Source organism: Rhinatrema bivittatum, chromosome 11 (assembly GCF_901001135.1).
Source record: "Rhinatrema bivittatum chromosome 11, aRhiBiv1.1, whole genome shotgun sequence".
NCBI lineage: Eukaryota > Metazoa > Chordata > Amphibia > Gymnophiona > Rhinatrematidae > Rhinatrema > Rhinatrema bivittatum.
Genome location: NC_042625.1, coordinates 76,680,000 through 76,698,903, shown reverse-complemented (window position 1 = coordinate 76,698,903; position 18,904 = coordinate 76,680,000). Strand labels below are relative to the sequence as shown.

General features: G+C 43.7%; 1 protein-coding gene across 1 annotated transcript in view; it reads right to left on the bottom strand.

Annotated features, from left to right (window-relative positions):
• Positions 1-18,667, bottom strand: part of NAPA (NSF attachment protein alpha) — a 29,517-nt gene extending 10,850 nt beyond the window's left edge. Inside the window, exons 1-7 of the mRNA XM_029619867.1 lie at positions 18,439-18,667; positions 7,614-7,693; positions 2,346-2,462; positions 2,025-2,071; positions 1,351-1,428; positions 785-840; positions 349-433 (exon numbers count right to left, since the gene is read on the bottom strand). Coding sequence (XP_029475727.1) covers positions 349-433; positions 785-840; positions 1,351-1,428; positions 2,025-2,071; positions 2,346-2,462; positions 7,614-7,693; positions 18,439-18,536 — 561 coding nt within the window. The 5' untranslated portion in view covers positions 18,537-18,667. The remainder of the gene's footprint in view (positions 1-348; positions 434-784; positions 841-1,350; positions 1,429-2,024; positions 2,072-2,345; positions 2,463-7,613; positions 7,694-18,438) is intronic.
• Positions 18,668-18,904: the final 237 nt, after the last annotated feature.

Genomic DNA, 18,904 nt, shown 5'->3' with positions numbered 1-18,904 from the left:
GGTAAGTGACCTTGGCAGAATTGGAACCTTAATCTCTGAATGTCACAGCAGCAGGGTCTCGCTGCTACCTTATGATTTGATTTTTTTTTTAAATTCTGCTTGTCAGCATTTCAAAGCAAATTAAATTCAGGTACTGTAGGTATTTCCCTATCCCCAGAGGGCTCACAATCTTAAGTCTGAATGTGAGGCAAAGGAGGAAAGTGTGACTTGCCCAAGGTCACAAGGAGCGGCAGTGGGATTTGAACCCTGGTTCACAGCCCGCTGCTTTAGCCACTAGGCTACTTCTCCTCTCACATCCCACCCCATCCACCCTTGGAGCAAAGATCCAAATGAGTGGTACAAGCTGACCTGTTCATATATCTCGATGGCCTTCTGGTACTGCTCCAGCTGGGCTGCGTAAGTGGCTACCTTCAGTAAACACTTGTTAGCAGCGCTGTGGAGAAGAGAAATAAGAGGACCTTCAGTATGCCATACCTTACAAGACCTAGGGTCTGCATCCTTCCTTCCCTCACAGGACACAGGGGGCACCGAGTCGCAAAACCTGTACAGCTTTTCAAGCTTGGGATGAGGCAGCTGATACCACCCCCTCCTCACTCCCCACACATTTGCCAGCTGTGTGCTTCATACAGAGGCATTACAGTCAGTTGTGCTACACACAAGGGGGGTGGGCAGGACTTCCACACACCCCCAAGGGGGTGAAAGAACCCAGGAGATGGAAGCACGTGGATGAGGGTAGGTGCGAGTTACTGCATTGTAACTAGGAGTCTGCATTCAGGAGATTTACCTGTTGGATTCCTCGCCCTTGTAGTAATCTGCAGCCTGCTCATAATGGGCTATGGCCTAGGAGAGAGGGTGGCAAAAACAGCACCTGAGAAGATAATCGGGGGGGGGGGGGGGGGGGGGAGAGAAAAGATGCAATACCTTCCCCTCTCCCCAACATGCACACCCACCATATCCAAAATCTCCACTGGGCCCAGTCGTATATAGCAGAGATATTCATTAAGGAATGACTGACAAACCCTAGACAGCATGGAGGCAGCCACCCTGAAAAATCAGGAGCCTAAACTCGCCAATCCAGCCTTGACATTCAACTCAGGACCTTCTCGGCTGCACATGATCCAGTTTTTATGAATGTTTTGTTACTCGTCTTAAAACAGTGGATGAAGTGGGATATAAATACTTTTAAATAAAAATAACCAATAAACATGTTGCCTTATGTTTTCATTATTTCCTTTTAATATTAGGCATGCACGCTTACGTTCCCAAATAAAGAGCTAATGAAACAGAGCAGAGAGCCTCCTTGCATGTTCCCAGCACCATTGGGATACACACACAGCCACGTGCTCTTACCTTCTCAATATCCACCAGCTCCGTTTCATATATCTCTGCTATCGTTATGTGGTGCTTTGCTGCGATGGTGAACCGGCCCTAAGGATTTAGAAACACAAGACATTTCCAGGAGAAAGAAAGCTTTCTGGATGGACAATCCCTGTTGGAAACACCCAGCTCTGGATCTTCAGATGCACACTCAGGAGGTGGTGTTAACAACTGGAGTCCAAAATCACCTCTTCTCCTTCCAAGGCGTAGCAAGGAGCACAGCCCCCAGGCTGGGGGTTAGGAGAACTGCAAGTCCCTTTAGGAGGCAGAAAGGTGGACATCGGAGGGTGGGGGAGCGAGGCCAGAAAAAGGATCCCCGAGGGGAAGATTTCTTCCTTTGCAGAGGGTGCTTGCAAAGGAGGACGAGCAGAAATTGCACTGACTACAGAGTCTGCGTTCCTCAGGACCAAACGATTTAAGGAGATCATGCCCCCTCCCATCAAAATCATCTCATGCCTGGACAACAGACCCCCAGAAAGCTCAGAAGGTGGGAAACAAAAAGAAGTGGAAACTTTTCCTTTAATGAATCAGAGCCAAGTGAACACACCATGAGCCCTCCATCCCCTACATAACAAACAAGGAAAACGCCAGCTGAGGTTGGAGCAATTCCTGCACCTCCCCTGCCACAGAGCTCGTCTCGGACTTACCATGTCTGTGTAGATCTCTATGGCTCGACTCAAGCAGTTAATGGCCTCTGTGAAGGATAAGAGCCAAGAGAAACCATGTGATGGCAGACAGCAGAGGTACAGCAGCCCAGAAGGATGACATGCCCCACTAAACAGGAGCACTACAAATCATGCTGCTTCTCCTTCAAAGAACCAAAACAAAACCAGCATTTTGGGGATAACACGGACCTGAAATCTGTTTCAACCCCAGCACTGCACTGAATGCTGTTGGACTACATGCAAGGCCTTTGAGAGAGCCAAGAGCCAAGAAGACACCTAGGAAATCAGAAGCAAAGTTCTCACCTTGCGGGTCAGCTTTCTTGAAGGCATTTCCTGCATCCACAAAGTTGGTGGCGGCATCATGCTTGCTCTGCACTTGCAGGTGCAGCTGTGCCGCCCGGCAAAAGGCATTCCCTGCAGCTGGTGGGGAGAGACACACGGGATGGAAGTCAGAAAGGGTGCCCCAAATCCACTCCAGAGCCTCAGCTTAAATCTCTGAAATGAAACTGCGAAAGCAAGTTGCAGTGTGGTGTGCGGGTTACATTTACATGGGTTGCCTTGACTGAGGGGGGACCATAAGACAAGGGGCAGGCCAATATTGTGCTCTGGTTGGCAGCATGGTGACATAGGATACCAGGTAACCTCGGGTCTTCTATTCAGCACCGGCAATCTCAAGCACTTTAACGCTTCACATTCCATTTATCCAATTCTGTGGCACTAAAGCAGGCCGAGATCACATAATAGAATTTCAAAGTGCTGCCATTTATCACTCTGTCAAGAAACTCATCACAGGGGGGTCAAAGGCTCCCAGGTACTATCAGAGCAATTTAGAGGGATTGATGCCATGGTCTTGTGATTTACATGATTTTCTCCTATGCATTAATGAAACAGAGAGCAGGTGGATGAGAAAACTGATAAAGCAAAGTTGCCTTATTGTAACAGTTATTCTCTGAAGACAACAATTCCCCAGTCACACACGAGCGACATCATCCAACTGCACCAACATGGAGATGTATTTTAGATCTTTCGATGGGCTTTTTCTAAGACCTCTCTGGATATGGATGTAAGTGTCTCTCAGTTCTGTAATTTAGCAAATGAGCTCAACTTCAGGAGGGAGGGAGAGACTGTGTGACTGGTGAACTGCTGTCTTCCAAGAACACCTGTTCAGGAGAGCGACTCTGGTTTCTCTAAAGACACGCAGGTCATCATGGTCACACACGTGGGACTCCCTAGCTAAGGGTTGTCTAGCAAAAAGGTGTGGATAAGGACAATGATCCTATCAACAGAACAGTGAAAGAAACCTTTGCAACAGGAAGACACCATAACTAGTGGGGGCTGGAGTCTGCATGTAAATAATGGTTTGTGAAAGTATGGCCTGACCTCCATGTCACAGTTTTTCAAGCTATTTTTATTTGCAATCGTATGTTTATGTAGTGGATTCCTTCTCTGAAGCCAGATCTGTGAGACGCAGAGTCAGAGACCACAAGAGCATCTTACTTCCCTCTCAATGTAAAGGCAATTACGGTGAGGAACTGAAGATTGGGGTGATGCAACATTCCTTGATTCTGTAAAATTACAATAAAAAAAAAAATCCCCAACTTAATTAGTTTCCTGATAGATTTGGTTTCCAGTCCTCTGTCTATTTCAGCCAAGATTAGAGCTATGAGAATCACAGTTCCCTGGTCTCTTCTGAATCTTGCTAAGGTTTTTGCTATTGAAGGTACTGGAGAATATGCGCACAGAAGTTCCTTTTCATACTAATCTGCTTTCTGATCTCCTTCTAAAGCAGAAAACCAGTACCTTCCTGTTATGTGCTGTCAGGAACAGATCTCTGACACAGGAACCAATCAAGGGTCTAACTGGCAGTTCAATCTGTCTTCCAGAAAAACTTGCCTCAAAAATAAGCGATTCTTATTTAAAAATCATGTTAATCGCCCAACTGATAAAAATCTTTCTAAGCAACGTACAACATGGAGCAAAACAAAATCAACACAATAACTCAGCCTTCAGAAACATTTCTCATGAACCAGGTTTTTGGCAGTTTCCAAAATCTGAAAAGATCTCGCTTCCTTTAAGGCTAATGGAAGATCATTTCAAGACTGGAATGGTCAAAGAGAAAGATCTACTTCTTAAATGTGGCTCATCTTGTTATTCCAGGCCCTTAGATCTCGGATGGAGCGGTATCAATGAGATTTCTTGGGAACCAGAAATACCTGGTGCAAACTCTTTTCCTGCTGTGGAACAGGTTTGATTACTTTGGCCTCCATGAGGGAAGTGATTTATAACCTAAGTAGATCTTGGTGTGACTCGAAAGTTAATTCATACACAGGTCTCAGAAGTTATAATGAATCACAATTAGTTTGGCATATAGTGTGTCTCTATTAGGGTTTGTGTGTCTACACTCTAAGGGTAATAATGTATAACACACTGCAGGTAGTTTTGACGCCACATGGTGTGCACCAATAAAGTAAAACTATGAATAGTTTTGCTTTGATGATTACTACAGGTTAAAGTACCTAACCTAGTGAATGATAGCAGATAAAGACCACAATGGTCCATCCAATCTGCCCAGTAAGTTTTAAAAACAAAAAAGGGCAGTAGCAACTGCTGCTCCATGCAGGCCACCCCCAAGCTAAACTGTAATCTTTAGGTGCAACAGAAAAAAGTTACCCCATTTCTTTATATCCTTTCTCTAGCCATTAGGGATCCTCTGTGCTTGTCCCAAGCTCTTCTGAATTCCCTTACTGTTCTAGTCTTCACCACCTCTTCTGGGAGAGTATTCCAGGCACCCACCACCCTTTCTGTGAAGAAATATTTCCTGACATTGATCCTGAGGTCTTCCCCCTTGGAGTTTCATATCCTGACCCCTAGTTTTATAGCTTCCTTTTCACTGGAAAGGATTTGAGTTTTGTGCATCATTAATTCCTTTCAGGCATTTGAAAGTCTGTATCATATCTCCGCTGTCTCTCCTCTCTTCCAGGGTATACACATTAAGCTTCTTCAGTCTTATTTCATTTGGCTTTCTGTACAGACCCCACATTATTCTGGTCGCCTTTCTCTGGACCACTTCCATTCTGTCCTTATCCTTTTTGACAGGAGGTCTCCAGAACTGAACACAGCATTCCAGGTGCGGCCTCACCAAGGATCTTTTCAGTGGCATTATCACCTCCTTTCTTCCTGCTGGTTATGTCTCTTTCGATGCAGCCCGGCATTCCTCTAGGCTTAGCCATGGCCTTGTCACACTGCTTTGCCACTTTCAGATCAGGCGGCACTCTCACCCCTAGGTCCCTCTCCCAGTTTCTGAACATCAGTCTTTCGCCTCCCAACACACACAACTCCCTCAGGTTGCCATACCCCATATGCATGACTGCACTTCTTGAAGCTGGATCCCAATTGCCAAACCTTCGACCATGCCTCAAGCTTTCCTAGGTCACTTCTCATTCTCTCTCTACTTCTTCAGGCATGTCCACTCTTCTGCAGATCTTTGTGTTGTCTGCAAGAAGAAACTTTTCCTTCTAACTCTTCTGCAATATTGCTCACAAAGATATTGAACAATACCGATTCCAGAACCGTTCCTTGAGGAACTCCACTTATCACTCTTCTTTCTTCAGAATAGGTTCCATTTATTACTTGCTGTAATCCATTCCATCACCTTGAGACCCCACTCTCGGGGCTTCTCATTTTATTCATGAGCCTCCCATGCGGGACCGTATCAAAAGCCTTGCTCAATTCCAAGTAAATCACATTGAGCGGTCTTCATTGATACAATTCTCTAGTCGCCCAATCAAACAAATCAGATTTGTTTGACAGGACCTCCTGTAACCCATTGTACTGCAGACAGGTCATTATCCTGCTGAGGATTTGCACCCGTGCTTTTCTGCAGGTGCTTTTCCAGGGCCAAACCACGTGCAAGGTTGCCTCTCCTGACCTAATTCCGCCTCTGCATCATGCAGGTAAAAAGTAAGTGCATTGTGGGACAACATGTGCATTTTTCTCTACGTAGAAGGGAAGCAATTTTCCAAAAGCCCAGTTCTATGGGGAAAACAATGTTTTCCCCATAAAAATTACTTTGAAAATTGCCCTAAGGGGGCGTAATTTTCAAAAGGTGGGAAACTCTGCCGATACTTTTTGCCTGCAAACTTTCCACAAATTTTCAAAGCTAAAATCATGCACACAAAGTTACCACCTGCTCCTGGCGTAACTTGCGTATGTGGATTCATCCGCACACTTTTTAAAAATCAAAAGTATGCGTGTAAATCTGAACTCTACCCCTACTCAGTCCCCTCCACCCATGCCTCTCTCTTGCATGCACAAAATTATACATGAAACTGAGTTATATGCATACTTTTTGCATGCAAAGACTGGCGAATTTTCTAATGAGCGATTTATGCATGAAAATATCTTGGATAACGACTCCCTATATGTATGCATGTATCATATGTATTTGTATGTGGGAGGGAATATATTAATATTAGTGTGCGAGATGTGGCTCAGAATATTTTGGTCAAAAACAAAAATTAAAAAAAAACAAACAAAAAAAACAACCTTCTTTGAAAGGTTGCAGACCCCTGAGCTAACAGGAGCCACAAAGCCTGCAGTAAGGGAAGACCAGTCTCAATTTTCAGACCTAACCATGAGCTTCAAGTCAGAGGCAGTCAATTCTTTCTTCACGAATGCCTTGCCTCAGTGGCAAAGCTCCCTTGTCCTTCGATGGTGTCTTTGGTGCCAGTTCAGTGGACCTGGACTTTTCTTCAAGATGAGACACCAGTCTCATGTTGTGGATCGTGATGACCATCAGTGACATCCTTGAGCAAATGCTGCAGTGGACAAATTATTCTCACCTAGACATTTGTAGCTAGTCTTGTGATGGTCTGTTATGGACATTTTTTTTTTTTTTATCTGCAGTCCAGGCAAAACTTAAAGCTGCTGGCCCTCTCTTGCAATCATCTGAAAAACTGATGAGACAAAATCAAAAGAAGAAATTCTCAGGCAAGAATAAACTGAGGAACCGCGATTAGAGGCCTGTCGGATGCTGTGACCTAAGTGGGCCTGCTGACAGAGAAAGTGAAAAATAAGAAAAAAAAACTTCTACAACATCAAGAAATCTAACTAATTTGAATAGAGGTAAGGCACAATGACCTATAATAAGAGAGAAATGAATCAAATATGCAAAGCTGTAGCACTAACACAGGAAAACGACTGCAGTGACATTAACTGATCACCGCCGAAAAAACCCCAATGACTTGAGGCATACCGCGTGGAGACAGGAGCATGAGAACGTCTACACATGCCCAAGAAAAGCAAGAACCTTTCCTGAAAAGCTCGGGTAAACGTTTACACGTTGGTGCAGTCGGCCTGTGAGTGTGTGTGATTATGGTGAACTGCTTTGTCTCCAGGGAAAAAAAAAAAACTTTGCCAAAAGAAAATAGAGGAGAGGTTTTCTGACTCCAAACAAAAATGCATCAGGAGGTTATGTGGTGAATAAACTCAGCAAAAGGTGACAGAGGCAGATGGGACGTGTGCAGCTACTGAAGACCAGAAGCTGTACTACTACAGCGACACAATACATACCACTCCAGTTCTTCGCCATCTTAAACATGTTTGCGGCTCTGGCATACAAATCACAGGCCTCTTCAACTTTGGAGGAACCCCTGGTATGGCAATTTAAAAAAAACCAACAAAAAAAAAAGGGGGATTTACACACACACACTCCATCCCAAATAGTAGCAATAACTATCTGCAGAAGCATTAGAAGGCCATTCGTAGTAAGCATTTAAGCAATAGAAACAGGAAGAAACCAATTCAAAAGCTTCTGAAAATATATATTAAAAAAAAAAAAAAAAGTGGCTACTCAGGTGGATCAGCAGCAAGGGCTGTCCTCTTATGCAGAAGACCCAAGTTTGATTCCTAGGACTGGCTTTTGTTTCCTGGATAGACCAGGCTGGGGGATGCTGTGGATGTAGGACTCAACTCCTTGAGGCAGGAGGACAGGTAGTCCCAGTCACTGCTCAATAGCGACACCTGCTGGCTGGACTTAGGAATACATGTGTATCAGGTTCTTGGGGGAGCTACAGCCTGTGGTCCCTAGCCCAAGGACTAACTGCACTGGCTGAACTCAGAGTGTGTTATAAAAATAGCAGCAAAACCCTGGAAAATTGTAAAGGAAGATCATGGTGCTCCCTATGGGCGAGGATACCCTTTGCTGGGCCAACATAAGAATGATCCAAGGTTGCTACTGCAGAGGCACTTCAAAGTCCCTTCATTTCATTTTTGGTTCACCGCCTAGGGCTATAAATAATAATAAATTGAACTAAATCAATTTATGGACAAAGCGGTACACCCAGTATTTTAACAAAGCATAAACATGAAACATATACTCATCCCTACTAAAACAAATGATTGTCCAGGCACTGCAGGCCTTTATGCACAGCTTTGCAACCACTACTTGGAGCTGCTCAGCCCAAGAATAATTTCTACTTGTAATAACACTCCCGACCCTGCCCCCCCCCCCTCCCCAACACCGCCACCACAAACCGAAATCAGCCCCATCTATAATTCATTCAAGTGCTCCTCCCATCTAGTTGAAATAAAATAAATTACACTTTTTCCTGAAAAAGAGTCAGTTGGTTTCTCTTCTAATCTCCTTAGTCAATGGAGAAATTAATTCTTACCTGATAATTGTCTTCCCTTGAGTTCAGCCAGACCAGTCCAGATGCATGGGTATATGCCTACCAACCAGCAGATGGAAATTAATAGACTTGATGATGTCACCCAATATAGGCTCCCATGCTGACCTCTAAGTAACAAGCCAAGAAACATTTTTAATATACTAAACCTTTCCCTCACCCCCAGGCAAAAAACAGAGGGTTTCCCCCATGGAGAACAAACAGAAACAAGAAATGGGACAGACATGTCCTGCATTCCTCAATAAAGTTTATTACTTTAAATACCCATTGCACCAAATAGTGCAGAAAAGCATTTTTTTCTGAAAATCAATCAGGAGAATACACTTGGCAGAACACAAAGTCAAAATGAATTCATCAGAATCCAAACCAATCCCCCTTCCACATGGCGTCCCCCAAGGCTCCTCCCTCTTCAATATTTACATCCTCCCCCTCTGCACTCTCCTAACCAAACTAGGACTATAATATTACATATACGCAGATGATATTCAAATCCTGCTCCCTCTGAATGAAACCCTTGAAACCACTGTAAAAATCTGGAACACACACCTGCAGAAGATAACCCAACTACTCTCACAAATGTCACTTTCCCTCAACCATAAAAAAAAACTGAGATCCTACATATAAAAAAAACAATTACACCACACTAAACTTCACAGTACCCAAAACAAAGAAGCAAATAGTTTCCACAGTCAAAGACCTGAGCATTATCCTCAATGACGACCTAAACTACAAAAAGCATATTAACACAATACTACGAGACGGATTCTTCAAACTACAAATCCTAAAGAGAATCAAACCACTACTATACATCCATGATTTCCGAACGATCCTCCAAGTGCTTTTGTTCTCCAAACTGGGCTACTGTAACACCCTCCTGCTTGGCCTCCCAACAACCACTCTCAGACTGCTACAGCTACTCCAAAGCGCAGCAGCAAGACTACTCACAAACAGCAAAAGATCGGACCACATCTCACCTATCCTCAAAAACCTACACTGGCTACCCATTCAATTCAGACTTCAATATAAAGTCCTCACCCTCATCCACAAAGCTCTCTACACTGACAACTTCAACTGGATGAACATATCCCTCTACTTCTGCGACCCACAAAGTAACCTCCGCTCCAACAACACCGGACTCATCCCAATCCCTTCTCCAAAAACAATTCACCTGAACACGATAAGAGAACGCACTCTATCCGTAGCCGGACCTACCCTCTGGAATAACTTACCAACACAGCTAAGGCTGGAAACAACAACGCAAACCTTCAAAACAAAACTAAAAACATGGCTTTTCCAAAAAGCCTTCACAACATCCGCCTAATACCCATTTCCAATGCCACCATACGATAAGATACTCCGTAGGACATACAGCTAAAATTCAATATTCAAGTTACTATACGACAAGACACTCCACAAGATATACTGTCGTGACTGTTTCCATTTAATGTCCTTTTGTAAGAATTCAATTTCAGAGTCATAACAACAAAACTCTATGTAGGACATGCTGTCATTACTGTTACAGTTTAATCTCCTATGTAAGAAATAATTAAGTTTAAAGTTACAATGCTAAATAAGAATTGAAAACAATACTAAATAAGAACTATTTACAATGTTAAATTATGAATTAATTACAATGTTAAATAAGAATTTAATGAAGTTATAATGTAAAGCAAGACAACCTCTACGTCTTGAACACAGTTACAATGTAAACCGATGTGATATTCTAAATCGAACACTGGATTATAAAAAACCAATAAATAAATAAATATTAATTTCTACTTCCTCTTCATCCAGCCAGACCAGTCCAGGTGCATGGGATGAACCCAAGCTACTGAGACACTGCCAATTCAAGACTTCCAAACCAAACCTGGCTCCAAAGTCAAGATGCTAGTGCTGACAAACCAGTCCAGACAAATGGGAATACACTCACTCACAGCTAGCTGGAGGCAGAGAATTTCTTCTGATCAGCCTAAATTTTCTGAGATAGCAGGGTGCACAGTCAGTAGCCTATTGCCCCAGCTCATTTTACCTGTATTACTGTACTTTGCTCCTCCTCTGTAAGGATGGAATATCTGCCTTTAATGGTGCAATTCCTATTTCTTGACAATATGCCTCAAGCAGCATCCAAACTCTTGACGTAAGTCGGTGAAGTTGAAACCTTACGGGCCTTCAGCATGGTGGCCACTACCACCTGTGAATGTCCCCTGTTTCACAGTCGTGACCTTTAAAGGGCCAGGTCATAAGACAGAATGGAGCTGGATCTTCCCATCAGTATTGGCCCCTGCCAAAGCAATTGATGTTCACTGGGAAACCATAGGGGGAGCCTATAGTTCACATACCAAGGCCTCCTTGGCCAATCCAGAGCTATCTATTACTTTCAAGGGGTGATTTTCCACCCTCTTTATTACCTTGCCTATCAATGGCCAAAGTGGCCAGGAGGATTAAGGCATCTATACCCCTGCAGCGACTGAAGAACCAGTTTGTTTTGGTACTGATTCGGGTTGCCATCAGATCCACCACCAGGCACCCCCAGTGCTCCACTATCATATGGAATGCTTCTTGGCCGAGTTCCCATTCCCCTGTGTCCAGCCTGTTTCCTTTGAGAAAATCTTCTTGCCCATTTTCCCTTTCTACAATATGCACCTCTGATAACTGGGAGAGATTTCTCTCTGCCCAGATGAGTATCTCGCTCAGTTCCTCTGCCAGCTGAGGCTGCGAGCCTTCCTTGTTTGTACATGTATGCCACTGCCGTGGTGCTATCAGAGTATTCTGACTGCCTTCCCTTCTAACACTGGATGGAAGGTCTGCAAGGCCAGGCTGATGCTCTTTGTTCTAGCCTGCTAATTGGCCAAAGTACCTTTTCCTTTGGCCAGGTGCCTTGCACCAGCTGGCCATGATAATGAGCATCTCATCTGCTTATACTGGTATCTGTGATTAGCATGATCCAGACTGGTGGCTCCAGCTCTACGCCTTTTGTGAGGTTGCCAGGGTCTGTCAACCAAACTCTCTTGCTGTTTCTCAGGGCACCGGTAGGCAACAATAATTGTGGGAAGCTGGGGACTAGCGAGCTACTACCACATGCTGCAATGGACATATATGTGTCCTGGTCCACGGGATCATATCTACGGTTGCTGCCATGAGTCCCAGCAATTGTAGATAATCCACTTTCACTTGTTCCATTAACTTGGCAATTCTCTTGAGGGGAAGGGATACCCGGCCTTCTCTGGTGTCATACAGTGTTCCTAAGAATGCTAGATTTTGCAAAGGCTTAAGGTTGCTCTTCATGTCGTTTATTACCCAGCCCACTCTTTCCAAGAACTGGGAATGGTCAGCTTTGACAAAAGTTAAGTATTCAGATATATCTTTTAAGCCCAACAATCTTGTTTCTCCAAGGATTCCGTTACATTTTTATGTGCAATACTGGAAAATTCTTAAAAGCATACAGGACCAAGTGATTGAAATTTGCCATAAACCAGTCATAACAGCATAGGCTTGTTATCTGAGGCACAATTCTGATGGTCTACATTTACTTATTTATAATCATTTATTATAGTACATTCAGTTTGCTTGTAATTGAATGATCAATCTGTTCCAACATGTCACTAACATTTTACTTCATATTTGCCTCTTGTAAAAGCCTATATAGGTTGACATCAGCAAGCCTGTTAAGGTCTTGTCTTCATCTGCTGGGTGGGAGGCACAACCCATGCATCTGGGCTGTTCTGGCTGGCTGAAGAGGAATTGCTCCTTATCTTCAGATGTCAACCTTTTTGGAAAAAAACCTCTTAAGTTGGGTCAATAAAGGGTATCACGGCCTGCAGATAATCCACTATCAGACTGCTGCACTTGTAAAATAGCCCACATATTAAAACAAGGTTGAAGTATAGGGGAGCAGAGGATCAATGACTGACGCATAAGACAGTAGTAGGCAGAAAATGCCTACTACCGATCTCTTGCATCATCACAGACAGGTGACTGTGGTCCTATTCATACTACCTAACAGTCCCAAAATGGTTCTCATGAGAGATTCAACTAAACTGTTTCAGCAGATGCATGCCAATATTTAACACCACACCCATTCTCATGAGGGGGTGGCAAGTTATTAGCAGATAAACCTCTCAACAAGTTCTATGGTTGTCAAACTGCTACTGTCAAATTAATGCTAGATGTCAATTCAGGCCTGAGTCAAATGCTGCTGCTAGTTCACGCCACTCCTGCCGCTCTCTCCTGACCTTTAGAGGTCAAAGATAAAAAAGATCCAATTTAGTACAACCCCTCTGACTACCTTGAAATAGGCTAGACTCAGCATTTCCAGCAGTAACCATAGACACCACAACTCTGCAATATTGCAAATATTTCCTTATCACAAACCTTGAAAGCAGAGTGCATTTTAAGGCCTCTGCTAGCTGGCATTGATACCACAATTGCCATGGGCAGGTATAAACCATCATCAGCAAGGGCACTGGTTATCTATTTAAGGTACTGTTGCACCAGAAAATCTGCTACTGTTATGTGGCTCAAAAAAAAAAAAAATTGAAGATGCTCCAGTATACATCAGCCTGACATGCATTGCATCTGTGAGCCCTACATTATGGAATACACTTCCCCAGCAGCTAAAAAAATGAAGCCCTATTAACAAAATTTTGAAAGATGCTGAAGGCATTTCTGTTTCAGCAAGCTTTTAATCTATAACCTTCAAGTTGCTTACGATTACATTGTCACTATCTTTGAGCCAGCTGCTTCCTAAAGAGAACTGATCGAGACAGCAGTTCTATTTTGTATGTTATTGCTTTTTATTGTTTATAATTTGTGTTTTTGATTTCTATTTTATGAAGAATTGTGAATGTTTTGTTGTAAATTGCTTAGTAATGTGGTTTTTAAATAAAGTTGATTATAGAAGACACTACAAGAAAAAGCTCCTTTTATACAATACAGAAACCCCTGGCCAGTTTGACCCCATCAGTAAATCTGCAATTAAAGACTATTGGATAGCATCACTCAACCAAGTCTTCTGGTACGGATGTGAAAGCTGGTGGCCATCATTAATCCACAACTATACAGAATGGAACAAAAACCTCCAATTGAATTACCTCCAGTTCTATATCAAGCCCTCCGTGGCCACAGAAATTCTCCCAAGAATGAGTGCAAAGGTAAAGTAAGACATTTTCCCTTACTACTTACCATACAAAAAAAAAACACAATGAAACATCACCCTGTACCAGCTAAAAAATAAAGACAAATATAGTATGTTGTCAATTTGTATTCTAAATATTAAGCGCAGAACAAAGAACTGGCAGGAAGAGAGCTGCGTCATGTGTTGATTCTTACACAGATAGTGCTGTGTTGCTAATTTCTTTTCAAGGGCCTCTTACCAACAATGTTCCATTTGGTGAGACTCATTTTTGTAAGATTATTTCACCTTCCACCACATCTTTCCACATAACAAAAAATAAACTGTACATATAACTTACAATACTGAAAATCAGTCCAGTCACAGGATTCTTGGTAGATTCCGAAACCTCTAAATCAATGTAATCCTCATCCAAAAACAGTGTATATGATCTTCTGAGACCGCATAGATGTCAGATATTATTTACATCTGAAGAAGGAACCTATGTCATCTTGACAGCTCATGTACAACAGTTTTGGATAATTTGTACATTGAGACATCACAGCCTGATGTGAATCTAGTTTACTCTAGCAGTCATGCAGCTGCCAACTCACTACAATACATATTCCAATCACTAACCTGAAAATAAAATATTTCTCTCAGTCTTCTTCTATTTCATTTTCCAAGCAATCCTTTCCAGTTTTTTCTTCTCTCCTGTCTCACTTCCTCTCTGACATTAATCTTTCCCTTTCATTTGTCTCCATTTCCTTTTTCTCTGCCTCTAGATCTATCCTTTCCCTGAACTTTTCACTCTATCCACTCATACCTGAATCTAACCCCTCCTCTTCCCTTTTCACCCTCTTAAGCTCTCTCACATCCCAGTTCTCCCTGTCCCAATCCTTCACCTCCCAGCCCTCTATCTTCCATTCAATGCGTTGCTCCATCCACAAATCTACTGTATCTGGCTCCCATTCCCCCCAACAGCCATCCCTTCTCTGGCTCTATCCCCACTCCCATCATTCCCACACCATCTCATCCTTTTACTCTAATCCCCTCTCAACTATTTCATTTCACTCACCCACCTTTTCCATCCACTCCAATCTAACTTCTTCGTCCATCATCCCCATTCTGCCTCACTCCCAATCATTTCCTCTCATATTTCATATTCTCAAGTCCAATTACCCCTTCTTAAACTCTCTTATACTCCCATTATCTCCTCTCATGCTCGTCTCAGCCCCCCCATACTTACTCTCTGGCTCTCTCTCTCTCTTTTACACACCCTCCCTCAATCGCACCTTCTGCTTCTACACCCATCCGCCTCCGTGGTTCTCTCTCAAATCCTGCTCCTTTCCAATCACCGTCTGTTCCTCTAGCATGCTCCATCCTCTCCCATCATCACCATCTATGGCTGTCTCACATACCTCCCCCCCTCCTGTCCCATTCCCACCTGGTTATCACCTCTTGCTTTCTTTCACACATCCTCCTCCCTCTTGCTGTCTCTCTCATATCCCTCTACCCCACTGCAACTCTCACCCCTCCCAGCTTTCGCACCCTCCATTTAATCCCCTTTCTTTTTTAAACCCCCTTCTACTCCTTAGACACCTATTCCCCCAAGTTAGCTTCTCTCTACCTGCTGTAGAACACAAACAGGGACAGGTTCAAACTGTGCGACAGCTGGCCCGGTGGATAGGAGGTTGACTGAACCACACACAGCTTAGAATGCACAGTCGTACGGACTTTGGGTAGGAAAGATGTGCCAGATAGCCCATGCTTGCAATACTGACTTCAGGAAGAAAGGGGGGGGGGGGGAAGACCACCATGTATCTCCTCTACCCTATCACCATTCAGTTCTTCACCCTCTTCCCGCTCCATTCACCTACTCCTCACCTCCAAAATACAATAATGGCTCACATCAGGTCTCCAGACCCATGATCCCCCCAGCCCCCCACATACACACACAACCAAATTGCGATCAGGCTTCCATGGCCCATGATCGCTCACCACCAAAAACTGAAATCAAGCTGCTAAGGCTTGTGAAAACCCACCCATTCTGGCCAGCAAGAGGAAGTTGGTTTCTCTCCATAGCTGACCATGGTGCTAAATCCAAAATGGTGCCAATGACATACTGTTCCACATGCAAAGCACAAGTGAGTCAAAGCATCAGCAGCACACCCAGCAGGAAGAAAACGAGCCCTTTCCTGCAGGCAAAAAATGTGTGTGGGTGGGGGAGGGGGAAGAGAAGAACACTAATCTGTAACTGTGGGTGGGAGAGGAGGAGATCATGGGCCCAGAGACCTGACTGAAGAGGGCAGGAACTTAATGGGAAAGGAATTCTACAGGTGCATATTTGAGTTTGGGGTGAAGGGTAGGTTCCCTCATGTTAACTGGTTGTTTCACTTTGACCCAATTAGAAAAACCCTGATGTTCTGAGCATGGCAGTGTTTCCATGCACACTGTCTAATACGTTCTGATATAACTGCTTTAGTACTTTGGTCATTAAAGTTCAACATCCCACTGGCATTAAAACCAGCAAATAGGTCACATTACCATGCCAATTTTAATATTTATTAGAATGTAGACCCTATTATTTATGAGAATGATCACAAGGGGGCTAACTTCTGTAACAAAAAACTTTATGTTGCTAGATTATAAATATTCACCTTCCTCCCTCATTTCTTAGTGTAATATATCTGAGTGAAAAGAGCAGCAGTTCTCTCTCCATCCCACCCCTACGTGGCACATCTATTGCTAGAATGGAAATTCATCCAACTGCATCAAATCAGCTAGCCAACACTGCCAGATATTATAGCACATTCTAAATCATATGATTTAGAAAGATGAATAGAGGAATGATTTTGCAGTTTCAGTTCATATGATGATGAAATATAGGGAACAGGCCAACACGATCTCATCATCCCAAAACAATGCAATAACTGATCTCCAGAATTATGCAAACAACCTGAAGACTGGACAAAGGAGAAAAGCCTGATTCTCTGATAACCTGATGAGAATAGTAGGTAAACAGTGGCGCACACCCTTGTTTTGCAGCAGGCATCTTGTCTGACACCACACAAGGACATATGATAATAAGGAAGGATCTGAGTGGTCTGCTCTATGACCTGGGGTGGAGGAGAATCCAGCAGACTGGATAAATATTAATCATTTTCCTCCCCCAGCAAGCTTGGAGGGAAGGCAGCAGAGGGACTCAATCTGGCCAACTGATCATAGTAACTGTACAAATATATTATACTTTGTTCCTTGGTTTCTGGATCTACTTCTTGGGTGGTGTTGCCTAAGGAATAAATACTGCAATGGGTTTTTATAATAAAGTTACTAGAATTTGGTAACTGTTTTGTAGTTCTTTATAGTTGTGTGTGTTGTAATTACATTTGGTTATAAACTAGTATTTTTGATCTCCAAGTCACATTTCCTTTCCTTTTTATGTTCTCTGCTTCCTCTCATGTGATTTCCCCACACTGTGGCTTCTAACCAGCAGATAATCCCCTATAGGCAAAGGGTTTTAAGTGACAGTTGTGATAAAGAGTTTATCTACAAGCTGCCTCCTCACACTCCCTTATTCCACTGATCTAGAAGACAAATAAATGGAGCATCCCCCAAATCCTGCCACAAACCCTTTGGCTTTTCATTATCTGACTCAACACACGTGTCCCAAGCCCTGCAAGCACCTTCACCCAGTGACTCCCAACACAAGCATTGCACCATAATGTTTTTCCACTGCAGGGTGAATGGCTCCCACCCAGATGCCTACCCATATAGCAATAAAATACCACAACTCCCACCACCCAAGTTAAAACTCCTGCCAACTTCTGTCTACTGGATGTCCTCCTGGAGATTAGTCAAAACAGAAAAGATGGGAACAAACCTAGTTAGGTACCAAACAAAGATCAAATGAGACAGCTGATAATATCTGTCAGCAATCTCCATGACCCCCAAATGAGAACCAAGAATCCCCTGAACAAAAAGTAGGTATCAGAATGGTGTACATTTTACAATCAATGCAAAGGGGGTAGGTCTAGATGACAACTTCATCCCAAAATACAATATCTAAAAAATTACAAAAGCAGATTTCAGCCCTATAAAAGCTCTACTCAGTTTTTGTGTCAGTGTTATCAATTGAGGAGGTTGTGCCGTTCATCTTCTGCATCTCCAGGACAAAACTAGATAGCTCCATATCATCCTCCCCCTTCAATCCTTCTGGTATAGAAACAAAACAAAAAAATAACCTGGGCGAACCGTGTTTAAGGGCAGCCTGGTAGAGAAGGAAGCCGAGCTCCAGCAAGCTATAACATCCCCAACCCCCACCCCTGGACGGTAAGCTCTTTGGGGAAAGAGGTCTATCACATTTCAAACTATGGCAGACAAAAGCCAAAATGTTAAAACATTTACGAAATATTCCAAGCACCCAAAACGTATCTCCTGGGAGTAAGAACCCCCTCGCCTCTATTTTACGTGGTCGAGGATGCGGTCCAGAAATACTTTAAATACATAAATAAAAAATAATAGACTTCCTCGCCCTGGGGTCACCGTTTGCTCCAATCTTCCCTTCCAGGGCCCCCGACTCCGGCGCCTACTCGCTCACCCGAACAGCCCAGAGAAAAACGACTGTGAGGACTTGAGTTTCTTCTCTGCTTCGGCCACCAGCTGCCGCGCCTCCATCTCCTTGCCCGAGTTATCCATGGCGGGCTCCGGAGAGATCCCAGTTGGCGAACAACGAGAACCCGGAGCGGATGACACAGCGCAGCCCAGGCCGCGCAAGACCTTCCCTATCACGTGACCCACTCAACAGCACTAAACCCTCGCCACGTGATCTGATGACCAACTTAGAGCTCCTCCTGTTGTATGATACGACTGAAGATTTTTTTTGGTGGGGGGGGGGGGGCCTTAGCCCTATCACGTGACCCCCTTTAACCCTACAGTGGTTGCCTTCCCCCGGCACGTGTCTGAGGAAGACATGCCGGGGACGGGGCGTGTAGCTGGCATGTGGTTATTGCCTCTATCTTCCAGCCAATCGCTGGCTTAGCCCTAAACTCCGGGTTCATTTTGTT